Here is a 25,979-nt window from a genome sequence, read left to right as displayed (position 1 = left end):
TCTCTCTGGGGTGCTGTGTCGCCACAAAATCTGTTTCTCAAGGCCTAGCACAGTGTTCCAGGCAGTGGCGTGGGGCACAGCGTATGTTTCCAGCCATCCGGTGGTTGCTTCCAACATCATAAGCACAGGACCCTTGCTGTGGAGGGTTTGTGGGAGTGTGGTAGAGTCAGTCTGCCAGGCTTCCTCATATTCGTATTTCAGCAACTGTCTGATGTTCCTCAGTGACTCAGCTCTTGGGTAGATGGGCATCTACATGGCGTACCTTCACTAGTGAGTTCTGCACCCAGCGAGCGATGTCTTGCCACAATGAAGCAGCCCAGATGGGTTTACCTCTGTATTACCAGTTACTCTGCTTCCATTGCTGCAAGCACCACCACAGCATCTGCCACCAACCCCGAGTCAGTAACAAGATAACAAATACTGGCCATTTTTCTCATTCAGCAATGTCAGCTGAATGGCTTTCACCTCTGCAGACTGACTCGACTCGTATCCTCTGTCAGCAGTTTCTGCAATGTGTTGTTGGAGACTCCATATGGCCACCCTGGGAAATGAGCTGCAGGAGAAAATTTAACTGGAACACCTCTCTTCTGCAGGCTGAGACCAAGAAGGGAACTTTGTTCCTTAGGCCATCTTCTTGGGGTGTACCCCTGAAAAATCAGTCAGGTTTGGTAAAAACTGCTCGAAGTTTGGGATGGAGAACCTTTCTCCCAGCACAAACCCTCCAGCCAAGAGATGCTCTGGTCTGCGCTTGCAAGAAGCGGTCGCCCAAGCCGGGGCGTGAAGGGGAGGGGAGATGCACAAATAGCTCCAGGCACATGCTGGATCCAACCTGGGGCTGCGCCCTGTGACAGATGTGACTTTCTAGGCCTTACTTGTTTTCAGGGTGTTTCATAAGTGACAACCAAGATAAAAGCTGAGGAAAGATCAAAGCAGTTTTCATGGGTTTTATGGGTTTATGCTTCTTGGTTTCACTTCCCAGCATATCCTGAAGCCTTTCTTCTCCCCCTGCTTACTGCCCTTTCATCTGCCTCCCTGTTTCCACCTGGCAGGCGAGAGCTTGCTGATCTTCCAGTCTTGAGCATGACTTGTGAGCCCAATCAGCTTTTCTTTCATACCCAAAAAGCCCTGTTGCATTATTTCAGCTGTGAGACAACTCCTTTCAGCATAAATTCTCTTTGCTGGTGAGATTTACATCCTTTGCAGAAGCTGGGCTGGAGTTTCTCCTTCTCTGTTAGAAACATCTCTGAGTAGCTGTGTTGGTTCAGCAAGGCTCTGGTGTCCAAAGTGCTGATTCAGGGGTGCTGGGACCAAGAGAAACAGTTGTAAGAAGGGGCTTTCCTTGAGGTGGGAGGGCTCATCTCCTCAAAAACATTCGTACTGCAGAGAAGTGGTTCCTTCTTGGTGGATACCTGGATTTCCCCTCCTGACCATGTGCACTTGTACTCACTGCTAGAGAACGCTTACTCTTGCCTAGCTTTTTTTTTAAGATGTAACTATTCCTACAGTGGCTTGTGGGTGAAATAAGGAGCATTTTTCTTCAGCAGCCATGGATGGATGTGACCAAGATGTCTGGGTTGGTGGGATGACCCCACTCACCATACGTAATCCCAACCCCACAACCATTTCCCACATATCTCATCCTTCCCTGCCTCTCACCCTTGCAGACCCCAGATACCCTCAACAGCAGCCCCTCAGCAGTGTTTAACACTGGCAGGATGGCAAGCATTCATCTCTGCCTGTCTGTGACTGGGACCATCACTCCTTCTCCTGCCCCAACCCATGGCTCTTCCAAAAGTAGCATATTTTGGTGCTCCAGACTGCACTCATGTGTATTGCCTTGCTGCCAGCAGGCCTAGGACTTGGTGTGGCATTGGTAGATGTGGCAGGCAAAAATGCTGGCCACACAGGGCTAGTGAGGCTCTCAGAACATCCTTCCCCTTTAACCATGTCACTTAAACAGAATCAGCTGTTTAGAGCAGATGTTGGTGCAGGCAGCTGTGCATCGCAAGGATTGCTGCTCTGGAGGCTTCTCAGCATCTCTTCAGAGTGGGACTGTGGCTCATCTTGTGGTCCATCTGGCTGGGCATCCTGCCTTGCTGTCTTCCTGTCCTACGGATGGGATAGCTCATGCCAGACTGTGAACATATCAGGCTGTGGCCTCTGGGTGCAATTCCCACTTGGAGAAGAGGGTCCTGTGGGCAATGGGGATTTGCAAACCCTTCATCTGGTGTGTATCACCTTCAGGTTACTTAATCAGACTGGACCTCATCAGGCGAGACCCTGCTTTGAAGTGGGGAGCTGGAAGTCATGTGTGGTTGGTGAACTTTGCAAGCAGCGTGGATAAACTTAATGTTACTCAGATGGGAAATGTCAAGCTGTTGCAAGCACAGATCTGTTAATACCGACCGCTTTGAAGAGGTGGAAGACAGTGGAGACAAATGTCATATATGCTGTGGCAATCAAACCCAGATAGCCTGGAAAGAGATGACATTTGTTGGGAAATGAGTCACTAAGATATATGAGAGATACATAAGCAGAGAAGTGACCTGAGACATGGGGGAGGTTGATTGTTGTGGTTGAGGAAGCTTGTGTCAAGCTAGAAATCAAGACGTACTTCTTTTCTAAAGATGAGCTACTGTCTTCTGACTTAGCCAGTAGAAAATGGCTCAAGACCATGTTTAGTTCTACCAGAAGCAATAGTTACGGGTTATTCTGCAAGGCAAATAATGTGGAGACAGCTCAGTTACTGACTCAACTAAAATGAAAAATCAAGAAGTAAAAAATAGCAATTTAACCAAGCCTTCCAGCTTCTAGCTGCGTATATCAAAATGCCAAACTCTGAAAAGAAGGGGAGAAGACCTTGCAGTGATGCTCCTTGGCAGATTGGTTGGTAGGACTCTTGCTAAATATTTGCTGAAATGAGTTACCCAAATACAGTGTAATTCAGCTCAAGACATTAAAAATGTGCCTTCAGGAGGCTGCTCCCTCAGGTATGGATGGGAAATGTGCTTGCATACCAGGATCTTTGTCGTATTTCTGGCCTTTGTGACATTTCTCGTACCTCCTTCCTCCTTGTGTGCAAAAAGGTGCAACTGTGAAAGCCTACGTGACTCCTTCCATATCTTTGCCGTCCCCTGGGTCCAATTCCGTTTTCCATTCTCCGGCAAGTGGTGCAATTGCTGACACAGGTGTAGTGACAGCAACAACCTTGAGCTCGATTCCCAGCCTCCCCCTGGCACCATGGGCTTGGCTGGATCATCAGTGCTCTGGGACAAGTAGGCAATGTAATCCTGCCACTCTGCTTTAGCTTCTTCTCTTTAGCATCCATTGTGTAGGTCTCCTGAAGTGCTGGAGCATCCTCTTTCTATTCCAAAAAAACATGCTGACAGTTTGTAGAAGGTTCCCATCTTCTAAAGCGCAGGCTGGCTGAAGCTGGGGAGTTTCCATGAGCATGTTTTGGTCTAGTCATTGCAATTAGACCTGGACCACTCCTGCACTAGCCTGAGAATGAAGTGCTAAAAGGAAGAGTCCTTCCTCCAAGCCAGCAGCAACATGGCCATCAGGTTGAGGTTGCACCAACTGCACAACTAGAGCAGCAAGTCCATGTCAGCTGGTGCTTCTTGCTTATAATGAGCCAGACTGTGATTTATTGGCTCCCTCCCTGTCGCAGCCTGACTTTATTTTAATTCATTGTTGGCTTGCTCCCATGCTGGGTTGGGTTGAGCCATCGCATGAAGCCCCTATGCAAATCACTAACGGTGCTCATTTGGTGGCACCTGTAGTGTCTAGACTGGTTCCTGTGTCCCCATGCAAGTGTGTGGAGAGGGAGCTGGGGCCCATGGCCAGGTCACTGATGCTGATGTTACTCTCTGGTGGAGCCCTAGGGTTTCATTCCTGCTTTACGTCTTCCATGCCGGGTGGGGTGACTCTTTCTGCTTTTCCAGCTGCCTTTGAGGAATAACGCTGCTTCTCTACTTCATGTTAGGTTCATTTCTTGCAGTGCCTAAAGGGGCCAACAAGAAATCTGGACAGGGACTTTTTACAGGGACATGTAGTGACAGGACAAGGGGGAATGGCTTTAAACTGACAGAGGAAAGATTTAGATTAGACATTAGACAAGGAAGAAGTTCTTTCTTGTGAAGGTGGTGAGGCTCTGGCACAGGTGGCCCAGAGAAGCTGTGGCTGCCCCATCCCTGGCAGTGTTCAAGATCAGGTTGGATGGGGCTTGGAGCAACCTGGTCTAGTGGAAGGTGTCCCTGCCTGTGGCAGGGGATTGGAACTGGATGAGCTTTAAGGTCCTTTCCAACCCAAACCAATCTGTGATTCTGTGATTTCAGGTTAACTTGTATTCAAAACAAATCAAGAGCTTTAGGAGAAGTGTGAGGATGCTGGGTGTTCCTCCAGTGTGTTTTTCTAGCAGCAAGTGCAAATAAGCTCAGAGGCTGGGGATTTTCTCCTGCACTTGCTTGGTGCCATTTGCATCCCTGGGGTGCACGGGATGTCCCACATACTGTCCCTGTTCTGGGGCTGAGTGGCATGTTCTGACATGCCACTGAACGCGCACTATTGCTTTCCCTTCAGCAGAAAGCACCTGCTTGCTGCTCCATAGAGGTCCTATGGCTCAGCATTGACCAGGGAGTCAGAAATATTGAATTCTGATTTCTGGAGTTTCGCTTAATTTCTGTCATCCTGATTGATCTTTTGTTCTTGCTCTGAGGAGTCCTCCTTCTTCCTTATCCTTCTCTTTCGGAACTCCCTCTTACTGTATTACGTTTCTCTAGCTGTCAAGCAAATCAGATACTTGAGCCTTGCTTTTAGAGATGCCCGTAGTAGTTTTTTCACGTACTTGCAGGTAGGTAGAGCAGAAGTGTCATCACGGTACTCTGGTATCTCCAAAAATGAACCAAAAATTAGATTGTGTCCCTGTGCCATGTCACCAGCAAGTCTGTGCACCTTCATTCAGAGACAGTGAGCTCTACACCTTCACTCAGCAAGTGACAGTAAGTCAAGAGATGATTTGGAAAACCTAATTTTGGACTGATTTTGTTAGGCTTTGGCTAATTCTGGTTCTCTCTTGTTGAAATTTCACTTCTATACCTGGTATCTGCTGCAGTAAGCACCATCTGTTCTGCATCTGAGTACAAATAAAACTCCACCAAGCTCCACCATCTGAGCTGATAACCACCAGCACAGAGCCCTGGACACCCACATATCCTGGTCAGTCCTTCCCTCCCACTGGACTGTACCCATGAGTTGGTGTTACTTTGGCAAGTTTGGGCTAGTAATTTTTTGGGAGAAAGCAAGGCCAGTTGTATAAAGCGAGCGATTCTTCTTAAAATGCAACCAGGAGAAGGGACATAAAGGGAAAAATGGCTAAAGAAGCTCCTCTCATGTGTGAGTAAATGAACGGAGGCTGAAATGTGTTTTCAAGGTGTAGGAGGCACAAGGGGATGGAGAACATCCCAATAGGGCTGGAAGGAACCCTGGTCTGGAAATTGGGCACTGCATGAAGCGTCTGAGACACACTTTTGTATGATAAGACAGAAACAAATGCTGTGCCTGGGTCCTGGGTGCCTCTGCTTGGGTTGTTGCATGCTGCTGGAATAGGTGTGGGTTTCGGGTGTCTCAGGTTTCGGCAGGAGGCATCTTTATCTTTGAAGCAGACAATGGACCACAAACCACAGCAGTGTCAAATTCACTGCAGCTGGGGCTTTTTGGGGGGTGATTTAGAAACAAACCAAACCCCAGTTTTCATATCACTTGCTAGGAGCACTGGGTGAGCTGTGGAACATGAGGGGTGTGCTGAAAGTTCACTTCCTTTCTGAACAAACCCAGTGGTTTCAGCATGGCTGAGAGGTTTGTCCATCCTGCTCAAACATGGAAGAGGTTCTTTGGTATTTGTTTTGCTTCTCCTCTACTCAGCTCAGGTCATTTCCTACTCACCTCTGAACATGGTCTGTAACTGCCTTGCTCTTACAGACCAAGTTCTCCCTCATCCTTGGCTCATATACTGGAAAGTAGTGAAGGGAAAAGGGACCTGGGGGTCCTGATGGATAGGAGGATGACCATGAGCCAACACTGTGCCCTTGTGGCCAAGAAGGCCAATGGCATCCTGGGGTGTATTAGAAAGGGTGTGGTCAGTAGGTCAAGAGAGGTTCTTCTCCCCCTCTACTCTGCCTTGGTGAGACCGCATCTGGAATATTGTGTCCAGTTCTGGGCCCCTCAGTTCAAGAAGGACAGGGACCTGCTGGAGAGAGTCCAGCGCAGGGCGACTAAGATGATTAAGGGAGTGGAGCATCTCCCTTATGAGGAGAGGCTGAGGGAGCTGGGTCTCTTTAGCTTGGAGGAGACTGAGGGGTGACCTCATCAATGTTTACAAATATGTAAAGGGTGAGTGTCAGGATGATGGAGCTAGGCTTTTCTCAGTGATGTCCAGTGATAGGACAAGGGGTAATGGGTGTAAACTGGAGCATAGGAGGTTCCATGTGAACATCAGGAAAAACTTCTTTACTGTGAGAGTGACAGAGCACTGGAACAGGTTGCCCAGGGGGGTTGTGGAGTCTCCTACGTTGGAGATATTCAAGGCCCGTCTGGACAAGTTCCTGTGTGATGTATTCTAAGTTACCCTGCTCTTGCAGGGGGGTTGAACTAGATGATCTTTTGAGGTCCCTTCCAACCCTTGGGATTCTGTGATTCTGTGATATGTTTGGAGATGCTGTGACAGGTTTTCCTGTCGTCTTTCAGAGAGGACTCAGGTGTATAAAACCTCTGGTTTCCCTCTGCCAAAATACATGAGCTCTTCTCTTTTTTCCACTCATGGCTCATCTACATCCACTCTCATTTACCATCACTTATTTTTCAGCGTCTTGAAGGAAGTCTTTGACCTCTCTGAACTAGCGTGAGGCTCTCTATGGCTTGATGCCACTAAATTACATGATTTTAAGTGGTTTAATGGCTGCAGAAGCACAGCAAAGCCATACAGTGGAGCACTTCTTCCCTGCCATGGTCATAGAATCACAGACTGGTTTGTATGGGAAGGGACCTTAAAGCTCATCCAGTTCCAAACCCCTGCCATAGGCAGCGACACCTTCCGCTAGACCAGGTTGCTCCTGGCTCTGTCCAACCTGGCCTTAAACACTGCCAGGGATGAGACAGTCACAGCTTCTCTGGGCAACTTGTGCCAGAGCCTCACCACCTTTACAGTAAACAACTTCTTCTTAATATCTAATTTAAATCTCCCCTCTGTCAGCTTGAAGCCAATGGCTTTAAAGTCATAGCCTTCAGGAGATATTTGCACCGCATTTATGCAGGCCTCTGATTTATGTACCAAGGGCAGGATGTCTTGAGGATCTAGTGGGTGTAAAAAAACCAACCAAACCAACCATGAAAAATCTAATAAAAATCACAGAATTAAAAAAGGACTCAAATCAGACTCTTCCCTGCAAAGGTATTTCCTGCTGCAGGAAATACAGAAGCTGTTAGGATAGTTCTACCATGTTTCAGTTGGCCTGGATAAGTCCACAGATGAATACGTGAAGTCTGAATTACTGGCATCTGGGAAGTGGTTAGTTTAAATAGAGTCACAGGCTAGATCCTTCTCCCTTCTCAGAATGACCACTCAGCATGCACAAGTATTAGCTACCCACAAGAACTGCAAGCCTTTCCTTCCTGAGAAGACACCGCAATGTCCATCAATGTACTCAGTAGCCATACATTGAAACCACTGTGACTACTATCAAGACGATTCAGAAACCCTGGGATTACAGTATCTCTGTCAGGTTCTCCTTTCTCTCCACATTTATTTCACCGTTCCTACCCAAAGCAGAAACTCGTAGCACCTTGAAGACTAGCTAATGTATGTCTTTTGGGGCAATGTGTTGGGGATTCACCAAACTACCCAGGCGATGGGGGAAACCCAAGTGCACCACTTCGGAGATGGAGCCAGGGCTGGGCCTCATGATGAAAATCTGCATCTAGGTATGAATCAAGGGGGTGCATCTGAAAGGGCACCACCGGTTATGCTTGGTTCATCTTCACAGCCATGTAGGCAATGACTTCATGCCACCCCAAAACCTGAAATCATAGAGCTGAGCCTGTGCTTTGGGTTGTCTTTACAGAAGCACCCATGGACCAGGCCAGGGACACTGTTGGGCAGCACTGCTGCTGCAGCATGGCTGTTGCTTCCCTGCATCCCCAGAGTTGACTTCTCCTACTTGGAGGGGAGCTTCTGCCAAGGCCACCCGTGCAGAGGGGACAACTTCTTTGGTGCTCGCGAGGAAGAGAAGGCACTCCTGCCCTTCCCCCCGCGGGGCGTGTGGGTTTCATCCTGACTGCAAAGTGAGTTGATGAGCACCATGGTGGGGCTTGGAGCAACCTGGTCTAGTGGAAGGCGTCCCTGCCCATGACAGTGGGTTGGAACTGGATGAGCTTTAAGGTCCCTTACAACGCAAACCATTCTATGATTCCATGACTTTCATGGAGGAAGCACTGCAAGGCTGAGCATAAAGCAACGAGCACAAAGCAGCACATCCCTAAAGGAGACATCTGGGGTCTTGTATAGGTCTGGGGGCCAACACATGCCCCAGGTTGCAACTGAGGTCACTGTGGCTGAACTGATTGCCCAGGACTCCTCTAAAGCCACCTCTCTGAATCCATCCAGCCTAAACATGGCTCTGTAGCTCCCACTTCTCTCATGGGTAGACAGGAGATGGACACCTGCCTTGTAGCCACAAATCTGGGTGTCATCTCGCACATAAGTTATCTTGGCCTGTCCGTTGCACATCTCCCAGTGGTAGATTCTTCCTGTAGTGGTTTCGTTAAGCACTGCCAGCAGTGGTGTTGATTTCCCCTGGTCATGGAAGAGCCACTCTTGGAGCGTGCCCCAGCTCTATCCTCTCCACTGTGCATCTTTGGGGAAAGTTGCTTTCATTTCTCTCGGTTTTCCCCAGCTATAAAAGGAGGAGCTTCAAAATGAAGTCATGAACTTCAGAAAGGTGTTGAAACTTCTTTAGTGCCTCTATATGCCTCACTGTATGTGACCTGTTATCTCTCCTGGTAAATCCCTGCCTTCCCCACCATTGTGCAGACTTTCCTTTGAAGAGATTTCTGCCACAACCCAGCAAAACCATTTAAACCAGTCCTGGGTTGGGCTTCTTCTAACAGCTCTCTACAGGGAAATTGAAAACTCTGAAAGTATTGAACAAAACACAGTTTCAAAGCCATCTCCTTTTCCACTGCCATAGCAGCCAGGCTCTCATTCCCTCCATAGGATTTGGCAGTAGCTCATTCAAATTATCCCTGGCCTCTCTGCAATCCTGATGTCCAGGGAATTAAACTCTTCCCTCATCTGGTTTTGACCATTCTCTCTTGAACAAGCTCTTGACAAGAATTTTGGACCTATCTCAGATGGAAAAAAAGTTTCAAAGAGGACAATGAGAGCTTATGGTTTGAATGGAAGGCTTTTTTTTTTTGACGTTTACAATTTTGCTGCTCTATAAAATGCTGATGTGATTTGAAAACTCCAAATTACAATGTAATCACACAATCGCATCATTTTTGTTCTGCCCTCTTCCTTCCTCCTCACCTCGCTATTGTGGCCACGTGTCCCCACTTCCCCTTTTGCTTCCCGGCTGGTGACTTTGCTTTATTCAGGGCAGCCCACATCCCACTAAAAACCCGTGTGAGACCCAAAGGTGCCTCACAGTTCTAACCCCCTGTGTGCCAAAATGCTTTGTTTCAGTCCTTCAATGGTTCATTTTGAGAGAAACCCAAAAGATGCTATGAAATGTGTGGAGGAGCAAGTGCCAGACCACGGTCCCCCGAAATGGGCAGGTTTATTCCCTTGTGTGTGAAGCTTGGAGGACGTTGACAGAATAAAGCCTTAAAGCCTTGTGGACATGTGGTTCTGCAGCACTGTAAGGATGTGCGCAGTCTGACCTCTACCTTTCCATGTGCTCCTACAGCTTCTCACTGCCACGTACATGTCTGCTTTAGTGTCATCAATTTTCCCACTATCATTTGATTATCCCTGCTGTGAATGATAGAATCCCAGACTGGTTTGGGTTGGAAGGGACCTTAAAGCTCACACAGTTCCAACCCCCTGCCATGAGCAGGGACACCTTCCACTAGACCAGGTTGCTCCAAGCCCCGTCCAACCTGACCTTGAACACTGCCAGGGATGGGGCAGCCACAGCTACTCTGGGCAACCTGTGCCAGCACTGAACCACCATCACAAAGAACTTATTCCTTTTATCCAATCTAAATTTCCCCTGTTTAAGCTCGAACCCATTCCCCTTTGTCCTACTACTACAGTCCCTAATGAAGAGTTCCTCCCCAGCATCCTTGTAGGCCTCCTTCAGATACTGGAAAGCTGCTACGAGATCTCCAAGCAGCTTCTCTTCTCCAGGCTGAACAGCCCCAACTTTCTCAGTCTGTCTTCATATGGGAGGTGCTCCAGCCCCTGATCATCCTCGTGTCCCTCCTCTGGACTTGCTCCAACAATTCCATGCCCTTCTTATGTTGGGGACACCAGAATGATGTTGAACTGGCTCACTGGCTGCATAGTACACTGTGTCCCATAGCTGATAACATCATAAAAAGCTGATCTTTCTTGAAACAGTAGGCGATCAGGACACTTCTAACTAAGCCCCAACTATTTCAGGTCCCAAGTGCTGTAATGGGATACTAAATAGAGCAAAATTAAGAAGATCTCTTTTCCCTCCGGTCCCAGTACTGCTCAGGTCTTGCTCTCACTAGTCCCTGAGTCCATCCCAGCCCTGTTCCTTTTCCTACTGCTATTCTCTGGCATCCATCCATGTTTCACTCCCAGCCTGCTGGTACCAAGAAATCTGTTGCTGATTAATGTGCACATCAGCACTCAGCCACAGAAGTACAGAGATGTAGGAATAACTTGCTTTTTGTTGATGCTACTGTACCAGTCATCTCTTGACTTTTCCTGGTGTTTAGTATGTCACTGTGCAAGCAAGATTTGAAGGGTCAGAGTGGAAACGTATAGCAGAGATCTTTATTTTTCCATGGTTCGCTGCTAGGCAATTTTGCTGATGTAAGAGGTAGCGAAAATAGTGTGGGGGAATTATAGCCCTAAGAAAGAAATATGTAAATATCTGAGTGCAGTGAAAAAACCCTGCTTGCCCCGGGTTTACGCTTTCATTTTATTCTGGGATCTTTGTGTGGTTGAGGGGTGAATGCTAAAGAGAAAGAAGGGTGATGCTTGGACAGACCCAGCTGATCAGAAACAGGGTGTGGGGAAGGTGACGTGGGGATTCCAAACACGCGCTTTGTCCCGATGGCTGGTTTTCACCGGCAATGGTGTAAATTTGGTTTCCGACCCGGCTGTGGGAGGCATCTGAGAAATTGCATCACCTCTCTTCATGGTCCACTGGTCAGATGTGACTGATGAAGTTTGAATCTTGCTGCTTGTGTCAGAGCGCAACCCTCCTGAATAAATAGGGGGGTTCTTCACCCCGTTCCTCAGACCTTCTCTGGGGCTGAGCCTGCCATGAGGATGCGAACACCAGCTGGGATGAGGATGGGAGCCCCAGTGCTCCCGTGGCTGCTGCTGCTGCTGGTGCTGTCCCACTTAGCCCATGCAGGTGAGCTTCTGGTGTCTTTGCAGATACCCGCGGTGGTCAGCTCCCAGCCTGCCGTGGTCCTTAGGATGGATGGGTGTCATCTGCATCCTGCGCTGGAAGGGACATGGGGAAACAGAGGCATCCTGTTTAACCCAGGGTTTTTCTCATAGCTGAGGAAAGAGTGTGACCATCCTGCTTGCCTAGGTTCAGCTTTCAGGAGCTGTGTGAGAGCAGGGTGCTGAGGTAGAGTCACAGATAACAGTTTCCTACCGTGGTCCCTAAAGCATTATCAGGGAAAGCGTGGGGAGTGATTATTTCTTTGTCTCTAATTGGTTTGGAATTGTGGCACCTCTAAATAACTCTGTCTCTGTAAACTGCTACCTTCTCTCTTTCCCAGCCATCCTGGAGGTGAACGGAAACCTGAACTGTAGATGCATAAAGACAACCTCGGACTACATTAGTCCAAAGAGATATGAGAGCATTGAGATAAGACCCGTGGGGAGCACCTGCAGGCGTACAGAGATCATGTAAGTGCCAATGGTGGCTCATGGGGTAGAAAGCTGCCTCCTCTGGTTCCCATGGAGCAGTGAGGCCAGCACTGCACCTTTTCTGCTGCAACCACTCCACTCCTCCAATCCCTTTCTGCTAAACCAAGGCTTTTCAAGCTCGGTCATGCTTTGAGGCTGAGAAACGTCAGGTCACTTCTGGTGGAGGAAATGCACCCTAGTGACATGCCAGAAGTCCTCAGGACCTGAATGGAGCTTTCCAGCAAGGTAGAGTGTGATTTCCTCATGCTGGTGGGGGCTGTTTGCAGTTTGGAGGAAGCGCATCCTCAGACACTAAGGCATAACCAATTTTTTCACTACCAATATGAGAGCAGAGAGTAAACTGCATCTTGGGTCAAGCCCTTATATCTTTACTCCTGTCCAGACTGAAGTGGTGTGTTAAGGAGATGCATCAGGTTGTTTTAACTGCTCAGCACTGATACATTTATAAACCTACAGAGAAAATAGTCTTTGAACAGGCACCTTGGGGCTTGAAGCACATGTTACACGTGGAAACATGTTGCATCTTGCTTTTTCTTGAGCATCCCATGGCTTCCCTCTGTCTCTGGCAGCTTCCTGCAACCTGCTGGTGCTGTAAATGAAAGCTGAGCATTGCAGATCAACCCTGGCTGCTCAGATCCTTGCCTTTGGAGGGGAGGGCAGCACTCATAAACGCTCCTTGTGTTTCAGAATTAAGCTAAAAACCTCAGGGAAGGTGTGTGTGAATCCTGATGCCCCTTGGGTAAAGAAGCTGCTGAAGCGTATTGCTAGCACGTAAGTTGTGTTGATGAAAACCCTTTTGGCTCAGGTGGCTCTGGCAGCATCCCATCCTATCCTTGGTCCTGGGGAGCACTCGCAGGGTGAAAAAAAGAAAAAATACTGAGGAGGGAATGACAGGATTGGGATTTGCTTATTGTGAGTGCAATAGTGTGTTGCTACTTGGCTGGGAAAGCCACCGTCCTTCGTCACGCCTGTGTTTTTGGCACAGTGTGGGGCAGCTGAGAGGAGACACCCCCATGAGTGATTAAAGAATCCTACAATGGTTTGTATAGGAAGGGACCTTAAAACTCACCCGTTTCCAACCCACCTGCCACGGGCAGGGACACCTTCCACTAGACCAGGTTGCTCCAAGCCCCGTCCAACCTGGCCTTGAACACTGCCAGGGATGGGGCAGCCACAGCTTCTTCAGGCAACCTGTGCCAGGGCCTCACCACCCTCACAGGGAAGAACTTCCTAGTAGCTAATCTAAATCCTCTCCCTTCAGTGATGCCTGTCCTGGGGACATGGTGGTGACTTGTCATAGAATTATTGAATGGTCAGAATTCAAAGGGACCTTAGAGATGACTTCCTTCAGCTGGGGCAGGAGCTTCCTCCCCCAGGACCCAATTTCTCTGTGTTCACGTGTTTCTCCTCCTTCTGCTTTTCACAGGAAGAAAAAGTAAGTTTCCTGTGAAGGAAACTGACGCTCAGAGCCTTGAGATGCACTGGCAGATGATGCACAGGAACCTGGTTGCTCCCCACTTCGCCCTTGCTTCCCTCTCTCGTCCCGAAAGTCCCGTGTCCAGCCCCAGTGGCAGCCGCTGTAGGGAGGGCAGCTCGCTGATGACCCAGCCCTATGGCAGGTTCTGGAGGTGTTTCCCCTCTGCATTCAGTCCCTGGACGAACGTGAACGTGAACCCTGCATTTCTTTACTCGACCATACACTGTGAAGGGGCCACTCCTGCCTCTGTCAGAACAAGTTTGTGACTCTTTCCATGCAAAGCACTCATTGACACGGTGTGTCTGTGGTTTTTATTACACAGCGTGGCATGTCCTGGCCTGAGAGCTCAAGTCAAATAAAATTTAGGGTGTTTTCCATTTGTTGTAATTTCCCACCTTTGATAAACCCCACCGCTGTAACCTTCCTGGAGCTCAATTTCCATCTTTTGCATCTGGCACTCTTGTGTTCATTCTGTATCATAGATATGCCATGGGCATTAAAATGTGCATTTGAATATGTATCAGATGAGGTATCTGTACTATAGGTAGGGGAGTGAGGGCAGCACCCAGGTGCATGTCAGGCATAATGACAGCCCCTTTTACGCTGAGGAATGAGACAGAAGCAGGGAAAGGTTTGCCCAAGGCATCAAAGGGAGATGGAAGGGGTGTTCCAGCCCTGAACCACCAGCAAGCACCAGCGTTGGTGATGGGGCTGGGGTCTGCAAGCAGTTGAAAGCCTTCTGAAAGCAGTAAAGGCCAATAAGAATTATAGAATCAGACTGGTGATTCTGAATCACAGCTTTCTGGGCAACCTGTGCCAGTGCCTCACCACGCTCACAGGGAACAATTGTTTCCTAATGTCTAATCTACATCTCCCCTCTGTCAGTTTAAGGCAATTCCCCATTGTCCTGTCCCTACATGTCCTTGTAAAAAGCCCCTCTCAGACTTTGTTATCTGCCGCTTTAGGTACTGGAAGGCTGTTGTAAGGAAATATAGGGGGTGGGTGTGGGGTCACTTGGCAGAGTTTTGGGATAGCCAGTCATGGATGGGAAAGAGCAAAAGCAGACGCCACCAAAGGTCAGGCTGGGGGAAAATCTGGTTGTAGAAGAAATGAGTTATATCAGACCATGCAGAAGATCAAAGCACCCTAAAAAACCTCGGGGCTTGTGCAGCTGCATGGGCTTAAGGACAAGCACTGGGACAAAGGCCCAGTATCTTTACAAGACCCGGCTTCATAGAAAGGGGAAAATGGAACCGGTTTCAGGAAGCCTGGGCCCCTGATGGGCAAAACCCCCAACCCCCCCGACCCTGGGGCCTCCCCCCGGCACCGCCTCACTTCTCCTATTTCCCAGCTCAAATAAGGGGATGCTGGTGGTGCTGGGGATGGGGCCGGCATGGCTGTGCAGGCTGCCCTGCTGCTGGGGGTGCTGCTGCTGACCCACCACCCTGGGGATGCAGGTGAGGCTCCCCGTGTATGGGGCTGGAGGATGCTGGGGAGGGTGGAGACGTTTTCAGAGGCGACATCCCCCTATCCCGGCATCAGGATGTGCCTCCGGGGCTCTGATGCAAGGGGATGTGGTGATCGTGGTGGGACATAGGGGCAGATGCGTTACCCAAGAAAGAGTGCTGGGGGTGGTGGTGGGTTTCAGGTGATGTGCAAGCTGTGTGCCCATCCAGCCCTCCTGGAAGCCAACGGCAACCTGAGCTGCCGCTGTGCCAAGACCACCAGGGCCTTCATCCCACCGTGGAAATACAGCAGCATCGAGGTCCGGCCGGTGGGGAGCAGCTGCCGGCGCCTCGAGGTGGTGTAAGTGCTTCTTGGGGGGGGGGGTGTACAAGCCCTCTGCTCCCCCCATCCTCCCTGAATAATTTCAGTTCCACCCTTGGTGAGAAGCACAGGGGGGCTCGGCTGCTCCAGCTCCTCTCTGTTCTCTAGGATTAAGCTAAAAAGCCTGGAGAGGGTCTGTGTAAATCCTGACACCCCTTGGGTGAAGAAGCTCCTGCAGGACCTTCCTAACCTGTAAGCCCTCCTCAGCCACAAGTGATGGGGTTTCCAGGCAGGACCAGTGGCATCCCGTAAGGACTGGTCTTCACTTGTTTCTCCCTGCTTCTGCTTTGGCAGGAGGAAGAAAGAGGCTCCCCACTGAGGAAGCTGCCACCGGTGGGACAGACAGATGTGCTGGGCCTGAAACTGGTCCCCACCTCCCACACTGCTGTCTCCTTGTGCGGAGGGGACGATGCTGCTGGGTGATGCCTTGAGCCCCTTCTTCCTTGGCATTTTATGCATTTAAGCCCTTGAAAATGCCAGTACCCTCTTCCCCACACTTCCCCAGAGTGCTGGGTGTCCCCTTCAGGCACAACCGAACAGGTCCAATAAAGGCAGCAGCTCTTGGTCACCACCACTTTCATCCCTTCCTGTGGCATTCCAGAGGCTTGAGGGGGCTCAGGGGAGCAGAGGGGGGCTCACCGCTGTTTCTCCACCAAGAAACATGGGGCAAGGATGTGTTAGGAGGTGGCCACACTGTTTTCTGCCTTTTTTGATCGGGGAGGTGGCGTGGGCCACCATGTGCAATGGGGAAGCAGTGGCAGGGAAGTCGAAGCATGGGGCAGCTCCTTCCTCCACCTCCCCCCCGGCGTTTCCCAGGCTCCGAAATCCCCTCCTGGCTGATTATAAAGCAGCCCCAGGGCAGCTCGCGGCGGGGGGTGAGGATGCGGCTGCTGCCGGTAGCATTGGCCATGGTCCTGCTCATGGGCAACTTGGTGCCGGGTGGTGGTGAGTGACCTTGGAGCGTCCCTCTGTCCCCCTCCAAATCCCTCACTGGGGCACTGAATGGGGCTGAGCATGGACTTCTCTCAGCTTTCAGATTTGTTTCTTGCCTACCTTTGAGCTTGAGTTTATCAATTAAACTCGGTGGTTAAACTGGAGGGGGATGCTGGGGGCTGGGTGGGATTTGCCTGATGGGTTTAAGCTGCTTCTCCTGAAGACCCCTGTGAAATCTGAGTGTGTGGTGGGTGGGCAATGGGTTTAATTCGTGAAGTACTGGTTAAGTTTCAAACCTTGAAGCTAAACCCTTTCTGTGTGCATGACAAGAAAGCTTTGAGCCCATGCTGGGAGGGATTAGCTTTGCATTGCCTCTTGTTGCTGCTGCAAACCCCATTAACACAAACCCATATCCCTGTGGGCACCAGCAATGAGACTAGATCGTGACATAAGGGTGGTGGTGGGCTGAGACCTGGGTGTGTGTGGGCTCCTCTTGGGCGCAGGTCTGTCGCTGGAGAGCCTGCTGACCAACATGAGATGCAAGTGCATCAAATGGACCGCCCAGGTCATCAACCTGGGGCTGATCCTCGCCATTGATGTCACACCACCCGGCATTCACTGCAGGAGGAAGGAGATCATGTAAGTGGAAAGCTTTGCAAAGTAATCCCTGCTCATTGCAACCTGCTTGGAGCAACCTGGTATAGTGGAAGGTGTCCCTACCTACAGCAGGGGGCTGGAACTGGATGAGCTTTAAGGTCCCTTCCAACCAAGCCAGTCTGTGATTCTATTCTGTGATTCTATGACCCAAGGTCAAGGCCTAAAACACCTCATCCATCTCTCAGCAAGGGTTACAGGATGCGCGCTCATAATCTCATAGGGAGTGAGAGGGGCTTGGTGAGGAGCACTTTGGGCAGAGGTGTGCGTGGGGCTGAGTGGGTCTCATCACCTTGCAGTCTTACCCTGAAGAAAAACAAGAAGGTTTGTGTGGCCCCCGAGGCGCCCTGGATGCAGCTGCTCATCTTCAAGCTGACACAGAGGTATGTGATGCCAGGCGACCAGACAACAAGGATCAAGTCAGGATGCTCCTCTTCCTCCTGATGGCTTTGGTTTAATTTCTCTCCTCCCTCCAAAACCTGCAGGAACGTCACCAAGAAGCCAGCAGTGGTGCGGCCACGGCGGGAAGTGGAGCGGTGGCGCAGGCTCCCTGCCCCATCTCTCTCTCTGTCTGAATACAGTGACCAGTAACCAGCTGGGTTCTGTGGCACAACTCCAGCACTTGTTCTGCTCCCAGGGTTTTGGTGGGGGGCAGGAGCCTTCCCCTGCTCTCTCCTTCAAAAGAAAGACTTTCCACTTAAGTGCCCACTGTCACCCTCTGTTTCGGGTGCTCGCGCTTTTCCTGTGTGCAATGGCATGCCATCAATAAACGGATGAACGTGCTTTCCCCATGGCTGTGGCAGCTCTTTCTGCGTGGATCTGTGTCAAAATCGGGATCTTTGGGGTGAAGGAGTTAGACTGGACCATGGCACCATGAAGCCCTCGGCTGCTTTGCCTCAGGGCACTTCCTAATGCGTTGTCTTTCCTCTGCCCCAATTTTTTCTGCCTTTTCCCCATACCCCCTTGCAGGACTGGGTTGTGCTATGGGATGCTGGAGTTGGATGGGGTCTGACCTCTGCAGTTCTGCAAGCACAGGAGAAATACTAGGAGATTTCCCAGTGACCAGCTGATGGATGCAGGCATCCTGCAGGGATCCCAGGATGTCCTTTGGCCACATGGACCAAGGCGATGCGGGTCTGATGTGCAACCCAGTGCAAAATTTACTTAATCATCTTAAAATGAGCCTTGGCCATGCTGGTGGTGGGTGTCTGAGGCCTGGGGACCCCTTCAGAAGGGTAGCATTCCGATTTGTGTCACCTCCCCACCACCATGGATGCCAGAAGTGCATCCCAGAAGCTTGAAGCACCCATCCGACCACCATGTTCCCCTCCCTCCCATTCTCAGGAACCACAGCAGTGGACGAGAGTGGTTGCGAAAGGGCTGTTTATTGCCAACAGAGGAAATGTAAGTACACAGGTGAGAAGAAACAAGCAGAGATTTAGCCCTCTCCATCACGTGTGAGCAGTACCCCAGCTCCACAGCGCGGGTTTTTGTGTTTAAATAAAACAAAACGGAATTCTTTTCAAAAAGGAAGGAAAACCAAACAGTTCCAGGTTTTGAGGAGCTCCCTTTGCCGAGCTGCCTGAAGGTCAAGGAGAAGCAGGGCCGCTTTGCTCAGTTGTTGTCGTTGCTTGGTCCAGGCTGGGTCTGTGCAGGGGAGCAGGTCTTCCCCCTGCTGTCCCCACTCAATGGGAATTGGCTTTCTCAGTCAGTGTTTCATTGCAAAGTTTGATTATGGGGGGAATTGCACGGTGGTGTGGAACTTCTCCAAAAGGGATTTTCAAAAGGAGAGAAAACCAGATCCGTTTGTAAAAGCAAAGGAGAGGAGGTTCCTTTCCATTTATTCCTGTGGGAAAGAAGCAAGTTACTCAGGTTTTTCTGCTCAGGGCTCAGTGGAAGGCTGCTCTTGCAGGCAGGCTGCTTGAGGCCACTGTCAGGCTTTGCAGAGCTTTTTGCCCGGGAGACCTACCCCATCCCCATGTCAAGCTGGTGGGGAAGGCGCAGAGCAGGCCAGGCCACCACAAGCAACAGTTTCCTCATTTGAGCACCCAACGGGCTCCCAATTTTAAGCTGTTTCCATAAACCAAGATGTAACTCCCTAAAATGTTAGCAGCTTCCTCCCTTTCCCAAGTGCACTTCCATCTCTCGAGGGGCCAGACCTTGCAGTTGCAAAGACAACACATAAGCGAGAAATCTGACTAACAATCACCCTGATCTCCCAAAGTAGCCGCTGTGGAATGGGGTGGGAAGGGGAGCCTGGGTTCCCATCACAACTGTGCTGGTCCAGCCTGTGAGTTATGAGCTAAGGGCGTATTTAGCTACCATGGTGCACAAAAACACTTTAATTGCTTGGAAAGCGAACTCATAATGCAGTAAGCTAAAATGGAAAACAAAGCCACGTAACGTGTCACCTGGAAAGAAAGCCACTGTGAGGGTTGTGGGGTTTTTTGTTGGGTTGGTTTTTTGCTCTGGAACAAAGATCAATACAGACAAATGCAAACTCAGTAGATGCCAAGACTTTAGGAGCTGTTTAACAACGAGGACGAGATCAACTACCAGGATCACGCTAACCTTCACCACTCAAAGGGTGCAAGCTAAACACAGGGAGGGAGGGGGAAAAGGAAGAGAATAAGTCCTATCACTTCGTGTGCTTTGTCATCAGTGCTGTCTCAAACACATACCTGAGGTATCAAAGCACCTGAGTATTTCTCTATCTTCATGCTTATTTTTAGCTATACTCCAAGAAACTGTACTCTTGAAGTCCACCGTCCTCCATCGCAGCCAAACCAGCAAACTTCATCGTCTCTTAAAATCTTTAACAGTCTTTTTTCTCAGGATGAAGTTCTTCTTCAAAGGTGTTAATTTTGTCCCTTTTCTCATTGTGCAATGCCTGTACCTGTATTATCTGCTCTGATTTTTGGTTTTTGCTTAAAAAGCAAACCTGCTGTCAGTGTCAGTGCAAACAGTGGTCACAGAAGATACCCTGCCACTTAGAGCTGTGACAGGATCTAAAGCCTCATGATCGCCTTCTAAAATTGTTTCTAAGTGAGTTCTTGTCTGATGCTTGGCACAGAGACTTAAGACATGAGTGGTTTCCTCTTGGGGTTTGTGTCTCCTTTGAGCAGTGAAGGGCGAGAAACGGAGGGTACGTAATTATACTACCGTAATCTTACAAAAAGCTGGTGAGTTGTGTATCATAAGGTGCTTTTTCCTCACTGGAAGATGGAGAGACTCAGCCAGTAAGAGTGCCTACCAGAAAAACCCAAACCTCTCTGTGCTTAGGGCTCATTTCTTTTGCAGTCTCTAACAAAACAGGTCCCCTGCCCCTGGTAAGGCCTTCATCTCCTCTTGGAAATGTACAAAATCAGGTAGGTGAGGCTTTCCAATGCGCGTGTTTGGTGCTGAAACCATACTCCTTCTGAGGCCAAGGGGAACTTCAGTGAGTCTTGTGCGCTGCTTCACTTCCTACCGGGCAGTTTTGGTTGTGAAGACCACCCAGAAGAACATCTGAGCTCTGTGGTGACCAAGCAGGGTGACAACCCGCTGCTCTTCTATGTTGACGGCCTGGTTTTAGCTGAACCACCTTCTACTGCTGCCTGGTGTATTAGGTAAGGGTGTGCTAAGATCGCTTACCTCCCCATACAACAGGGAGAGGGTCTTTCTTAAGGTTTAAATCAGGCCTTAGATCTCCATTAACACTGCAAGGAAAGTATCTTTGCAGAAGTCAAGAACAGAGGAACTGAATTATAATTAAGTACAAAGCTGAGGTTACTGGGGAAAGGACAACTGCTACTTGCCATAAAACTTCCTTTTAAAACAGCATGGGAGCATGGATCAGTTTGGATAGGACTAAAAGACCTTTCACTCCACCCCGCTATGCCCAACTTTGTGCCCAAGGACAGTTTTGATGCTAAAAGCTAAAACTGCATTGTGGAAATGAAGTAACAGCTGGTTCCTGCTCCCTACCAAGAAGGTATGAACACTGCAGTCCTGGGTGAGGAATCCCTACAGTGTTCCTTTCTCCAGCTCATCTTCTAAATCAGCAGAGAGACTCAATTTTAACAAGCCTTTTGGGCTTCCCCCTCACCTGACCAAGACCACAGGAAGAAGCGACATAAACCTTTGAGGTCTCAAATTCCCACTTGCCATTTGGACCCAGTAGACAAGCTGGGTGTGGAAAGCTGGTCTCCAAAAGCCCAATATTTGGGATTAAGTGGGAGCTGCAGATGCTCAGCACCTTTGGAAAGTGGGCCTCGGGAACGTGACCGTGGGTTTAGGAGTCTCCATGGCAAAGCTAGCAGGGTGGGAGCCCATCAGCCATCCACAGTGTCACCCTAATGCTGATGGTGTGGTTTTGAAAGCTGCATTAGGTCAGTGGTAAGTAATTCTGAAAAGGTCAAGAGTCAAAGATTTTGGCTTTCTAGTCCATAAAACAGAACAGTGAGGATTGGGATTAACAGACCTTTTCTGAAGGTTTCTGCAGCCTAAACAGGAGTGGCTTCAACAGAGAAAGCTCACCTATAAAACAAAACATTATGCTAGAATGAGTGCTAGAAAGGGATGACAAAAGCTTTTGCCGAGGCCAATGGGAAGGAAAGCTGGTCTCAGACCCCATTGTGCCATCCCTGACTTCAGTGTATAGCACACAAATGTTCACACTTCTTACAGAGAAATAAGGAAACAGAAATATTCAGCTACATTGTACAAAATTCTCTTTTTTTATATATATATGTATATATGTACACACACGAAACCCCATATTGAACAGATTTACCATACTGAGTTTTAAAAAGTTGCTTGTAGAAGGGTGTTGGATTTTTTTTCTCTGCTTGCTTTAGGCAGTGCTGTTGCTTAGAAGTCGACACCAGGCACCATATTTCTGAAAGCAAACCAAGACAGCCAGGAGCAGTAAAGGGCTTAGAGCTTTTTTACCCAGGCACTGACTGATGTGCTGGGAACTGAGGGTCAGTGATGGAGAGAACTGATGTTTCCCCATCCGTCTCTGCTTAGAGTTAGGGATATATTTGACTTTGTATTGCTTTCTCTCCCCTAGGAAACACCCTACGGTCAGCTTTCATCTGGGTCAGAATAAAATTAGCCTTTATTGAAAGGGATTTCACTCCATGCACGAGGCTGGCAGCTGCCTGCTCTTTTCCTAGAGCACAGTATCACTATGGCTGGGAAAAAAAGCACAATCCCCTTACTGCTCCTGCTGGGAAGGGAAAATACAGACAGAAAACAAGGTGGGAGGCAGACACATGAAAGGCAGGTAAACGTGTCTCTGGTTATGTGCATCAGCTGAAACATACACAAGACTCATTTTGTTTTAAATCCAGAAGTTTTGTGCAACGTCTGTTACAGTAACTCTTATTTTTTAAAGAAATCACACAGCATAACAGATGTTTGGAAGTGCATTTTGCAGCGGAGAAAATCCAATTAAACACCTTCCTGCAACAGAACACTTCAATCAGTGAGAAACCAAAGGGAAGTCAAACTTAAGCAGTTTACAACATTTGCCAGGATTTGGGTTGGTTTTTGGTTTTCATCCCCATTCTCTCCCACCCTGGTATTACAAAACATTGCTGTTGGTTTTAGTTTTATTAATAAACGGGCTCCTCTGCAGTTCATATACAATCATAGGTGGATTTTAAATTCCATTTTATACAAACATCTCAAAAAATACTGGGAGTGAAGTATGGTAGGAAATACTGCTCGTGTTGCTACATAACACGTGGGTGGGAAGAGGAGGAGAAGGGTTGGTTAGTGCACACCTCCACAGCAGGGTACCCCCACCTCCAAAAACAATACAGCAGCTGATTACAGAAAGGTAATGTCCACAAAACTTAAGTTTTTCATGCTATTCTACTTTCCAGTACTATACTCTCCAATCACTTCTGCAATTTAATGGCTGGGCGGTGGATGCTGAGGTATATTACAAACGAGATACCTGCACCTAGAGGAAAATACATCTTTAGAAAGGGCTTTTTTTTCCTGTGTGTGGTGCTGCACAAAGCAATTGCCATGCAGGAATTTCACCCAGCTTCCAATTTGGAGTAGACAATAGGTGACGCCTCCATTTTTTTAGGCACTTATTCTGTTACAAGGGAGTTGTTTGGTTGAACCAATTTGTTTATGTTCTGTCCCACACCACCCCTTCCCCAGCCCCCAGCAAGAGTCAGGGAATAGTTTCTACTCCAATTGATATTTATTTCCCCCCTATGGATAATTCCCTATGTATAAAATGACAAAGGAAATAATTAAAGAGTAGAGGAAGAGCCTGACTCTGCAGTTTCACAAGACTGAAGATGGCTCCTTAGTATTTAAAACTAATTCCACAATTTAAATTGGACTTTTTCTTTTTTCCAGTATACGAATGAGACATAAATATAGGCTCTCAATCTGCTTAAAAATTTCATTCACGTAATGGAAAATTTTTTTTCATTTATTAAAAATATCACATTTTGAGACTAGAAACAGTAAAATGCATGAAAAGTTTAAAATAGAAATTCAAGAAAATCTCATAGCAGCAAAAAAGCAGAATAAAGAAAAACTTAAAAACACAGACACAACCTTCTCCCATCACTGTGCCATTGGTTGTTGGGTTTTTTTAAACATTAAGCAGCCAAACAATTTTATTTTTCAGAAAATTGCATTATGTTTAATGCCTCTTGAGGCACGAGGGTTTGAACTGGCCACCTAGAGCAGAAAAAGGGAGGAAAAAAGAGATTTCCAACACATCCAAAGAGCATCAACATTTGGGAATGAACCAGCAGCTTTTTAATTCAACCCTGACTGACAACAAAAGAGAAAGGTTATTAAAAAAAGTGGGATGGATATTTGGCAACTAGGGTCAGGAAAAACAATCCAAGGAATGACTATGGCTCCCACTCGCTCCCCCAAGAAAAAAGCCATGCCAATGGCTACTCCATGTGCCCTTTGGAGACAGAAGGAAGATTGTTTCCAGCAGTTTTTTCCTGTACCCTATGCTTAACCACTTAATCCCAAGTTTCCTTTCTGGGAAAAGGGAACTTAGGATAAATTTTCAACTTCTTTATTCACCCAGAACCCCAACAGCTGGCTTCAAGTGCAATTTCTCAAACTAAGTCCTACTCCCAAACTGCGCTGCTGAAGAGTTTGTCGCCCCGGCTTGCCGAAGCAGAGAGGCAGCTCTGTTTCCCTCTGGATTCTTGTGTATCCGTCCCAGGAAGGACCCAGTTCTGCAGAGCTCTGGAAAAGACTCTCCACAGGATCTGCCCAGTGTTCAATGCTCACTTACGAGACATAGGTTTGCTGGGAATTTTGTTGCAAATGAAATGACATCAGGAGAATTTAGACCTCAAATTTTATCACAGATATTAAGATATCTTTGGTTTTCTAATATTAGTTAGATGAGGGGCAGTGCCACACTGCTCATCATTTATAGTCAGGTTATTAAGTGCTTTGCTAATGTGCAAAATTTGTTTTGGATGCAAAGTTCAGTCCTCATTTTGGGTTCAGACAAAGAGCATTTCTAATATTCTTCCTACAAAACAAGCATTTCTATTTTATTCTTTCTTTCCCCTAAAAGGTTGGCTCATTTTGCCACGTTCTGGAAAAAAAGCACTATCCTGAAATACATTAATAAGCAAGTTTTTAATCTCATTTGTCCATTTCTAAGTGCAGCTTCCTACTGAAAAGGAAAAGCTTGCCAGTTTAAAAAAAAAAAAAAAGAAAAATTAAGTTAAGAATTTGGAAAGGGAATAATACTTTGGTTCCAGCCCTAGTGCCAAATGATACCAATATGCACCAAAATGTGCAAAAATCTCATATCAAACACATAAGGAAAGGAGCTTGAAGAAGCAGCTTAAGGTTGGCCATACTTTACTCCTATATACTTTGATTTACAACTGTACAGGTCCATAACAACAGGTCCTTGCCCTCAAAGGGGCAGGGCTCCACTACCTCCTGTTAGGCAAGTGCACACCGTTGACAAGAGGCAGGAGCGGAGGATGGAGTTCGAGTTGTGTTAACAGTGAGAAGTGGTCTGAAGGGATGTGAGGGTGTGGACACCCAGTGATGTTGTTGTCAACCAGCCACTGAGGGTCCAAAGGCCCCAGGACACCAAGCACGTTCATGTGAGTGTTGGAATAGAAAATGTAGTCAATCACACCCTAGGGAGAAAGAGAAACATGACAGTGAGAACCTTGCTTCTGGCAACCTGAACTCGACTGGCTTCTGGCTGCTATCCTTGGGAAGAGGCACTGCACTGCAATTAAGGAAAGAAACGCATGCAGCATTTCCCATTCCAAGCGCTGCATCCGTTCTCATTAAGTTACTGGCCAGAGCCAGGTCGGAAGCTTAAAAATGCCAGCAAATCAAGGATTTGTGCGCGGGAGGAAAAGTGTCCAGCAAGTGGAGGAACCAAGTGATGAAGCACTTACAGGAACAGAGGGAAAGACAGCCAATGGCCAGAAAATTAAGACAGCATCCTGGAGAGACCAGGTCAATGTCTGCCATTTCAGAAAAATCGCTGCTTACTTTGAAATCAAAAGTGTAATTGGTGTAAGGCATCAGGTTGTTTTCATAGGCGCTCTTGAGCTGGAAGCCATGCGTGATTCTTCCTTCAGAAGCCCCATTTTTTCCATTGCCACTGAAGTTCATGAGACACTCATTGTAACGCAACTCCTTGAAGTCCTTGTGGTTGTCAGCTACTATGCCATTGCTTAAGTATTCCACTACACCTGTTTGCAAAGGAAAGGATTCAGGGAGTTCCTTTAAAATACGACAGTCAGGGAATGCTGGCCTCGCAGTTAAACCCAAAACACCAGTAAGACACACCATAAGATTAGAGAAGAGCATTCATCTAAAGGGAAACTTACACAGCAGCTGTATTGTCCATACCCAACTTTCTGACACACAGACTGGGAACTGAGGCTTTGACACTGTTTTTTGCGGATTACAACACACCCT

General features: G+C 48.1%; 4 protein-coding genes across 13 annotated transcripts in view; 3 read left to right on the top strand and 1 right to left on the bottom strand.

The window, feature by feature from the left end:
• Positions 1-11,548: 11,548 nt before the first annotated feature.
• LOC308224128 (interleukin-8-like) lies at positions 11,549-12,914 on the top strand (the record flags this gene model as incomplete). The annotated part of the gene is made up of 3 exons (XM_080623794.1): positions 11,549-11,612; positions 11,989-12,118; positions 12,827-12,914. The coding sequence occupies 3 exons, from the start codon at positions 11,549-11,551 to the stop codon at positions 12,912-12,914; spliced, it is 282 nt and encodes a 93-aa protein (XP_080479920.1).
• A 2,095-nt stretch (positions 12,915-15,009) lies between these two features.
• LOC308220443 (C-X-C motif chemokine 2-like) lies at positions 15,010-15,639 on the top strand (the record flags this gene model as incomplete). Its single annotated transcript, XM_080616428.1, has 3 exons — positions 15,010-15,073; positions 15,293-15,422; positions 15,552-15,639. 3 exons carry the CDS (start codon positions 15,010-15,012, stop codon positions 15,637-15,639), a joined length of 282 nt encoding a protein of 93 aa, XP_080472554.1.
• A 685-nt stretch (positions 15,640-16,324) lies between these two features.
• On the top strand, positions 16,325-17,621 carry LOC308232953 (C-X-C motif chemokine 2-like; the record flags this gene model as incomplete). Its single annotated transcript, XM_080639322.1, has 4 exons — positions 16,325-16,388; positions 16,880-17,015; positions 17,330-17,413; positions 17,516-17,621. The coding sequence occupies 4 exons, from the start codon at positions 16,325-16,327 to the stop codon at positions 17,619-17,621; spliced, it is 390 nt and encodes a 129-aa protein (XP_080495448.1).
• A 783-nt stretch (positions 17,622-18,404) lies between these two features.
• Positions 18,405-25,979, bottom strand: part of CNOT6L (CCR4-NOT transcription complex subunit 6 like) — a 35,361-nt gene continuing 27,786 nt past the window's right edge. For 3 of the 10 annotated variants that reach the window (XM_080619105.1, XM_080619110.1, XM_080619111.1), the window contains 3 exons: positions 25,548-25,750; positions 21,805-25,180; positions 18,405-21,548 (listed from right to left, as the gene is read on the bottom strand). In XM_080619105.1, coding sequence (XP_080475231.1) covers positions 24,968-25,180; positions 25,548-25,750 — 416 coding nt within the window. In that variant the 3' untranslated portion in view covers positions 18,405-21,548; positions 21,805-24,967. Of the gene's footprint in view, positions 21,549-21,599; positions 25,181-25,547; positions 25,751-25,979 lie in introns of those variants that run through there. The other 7 variants (XM_080619108.1, XM_080619106.1, XM_080619109.1 and 4 more) reach the window with 7 other exon arrangements.

The sequence above is a fragment of the Psittacula echo genome (genome assembly GCF_963264785.1).
Source record: "Psittacula echo genome assembly, chromosome: 1".
Lineage (NCBI taxonomy): Eukaryota > Metazoa > Chordata > Aves > Psittaciformes > Psittacidae > Psittacula > Psittacula echo.
The sequence above is the reverse complement of the archived record's forward strand: the minus strand, read 5'-3'. Positions and strand labels throughout refer to the sequence as shown.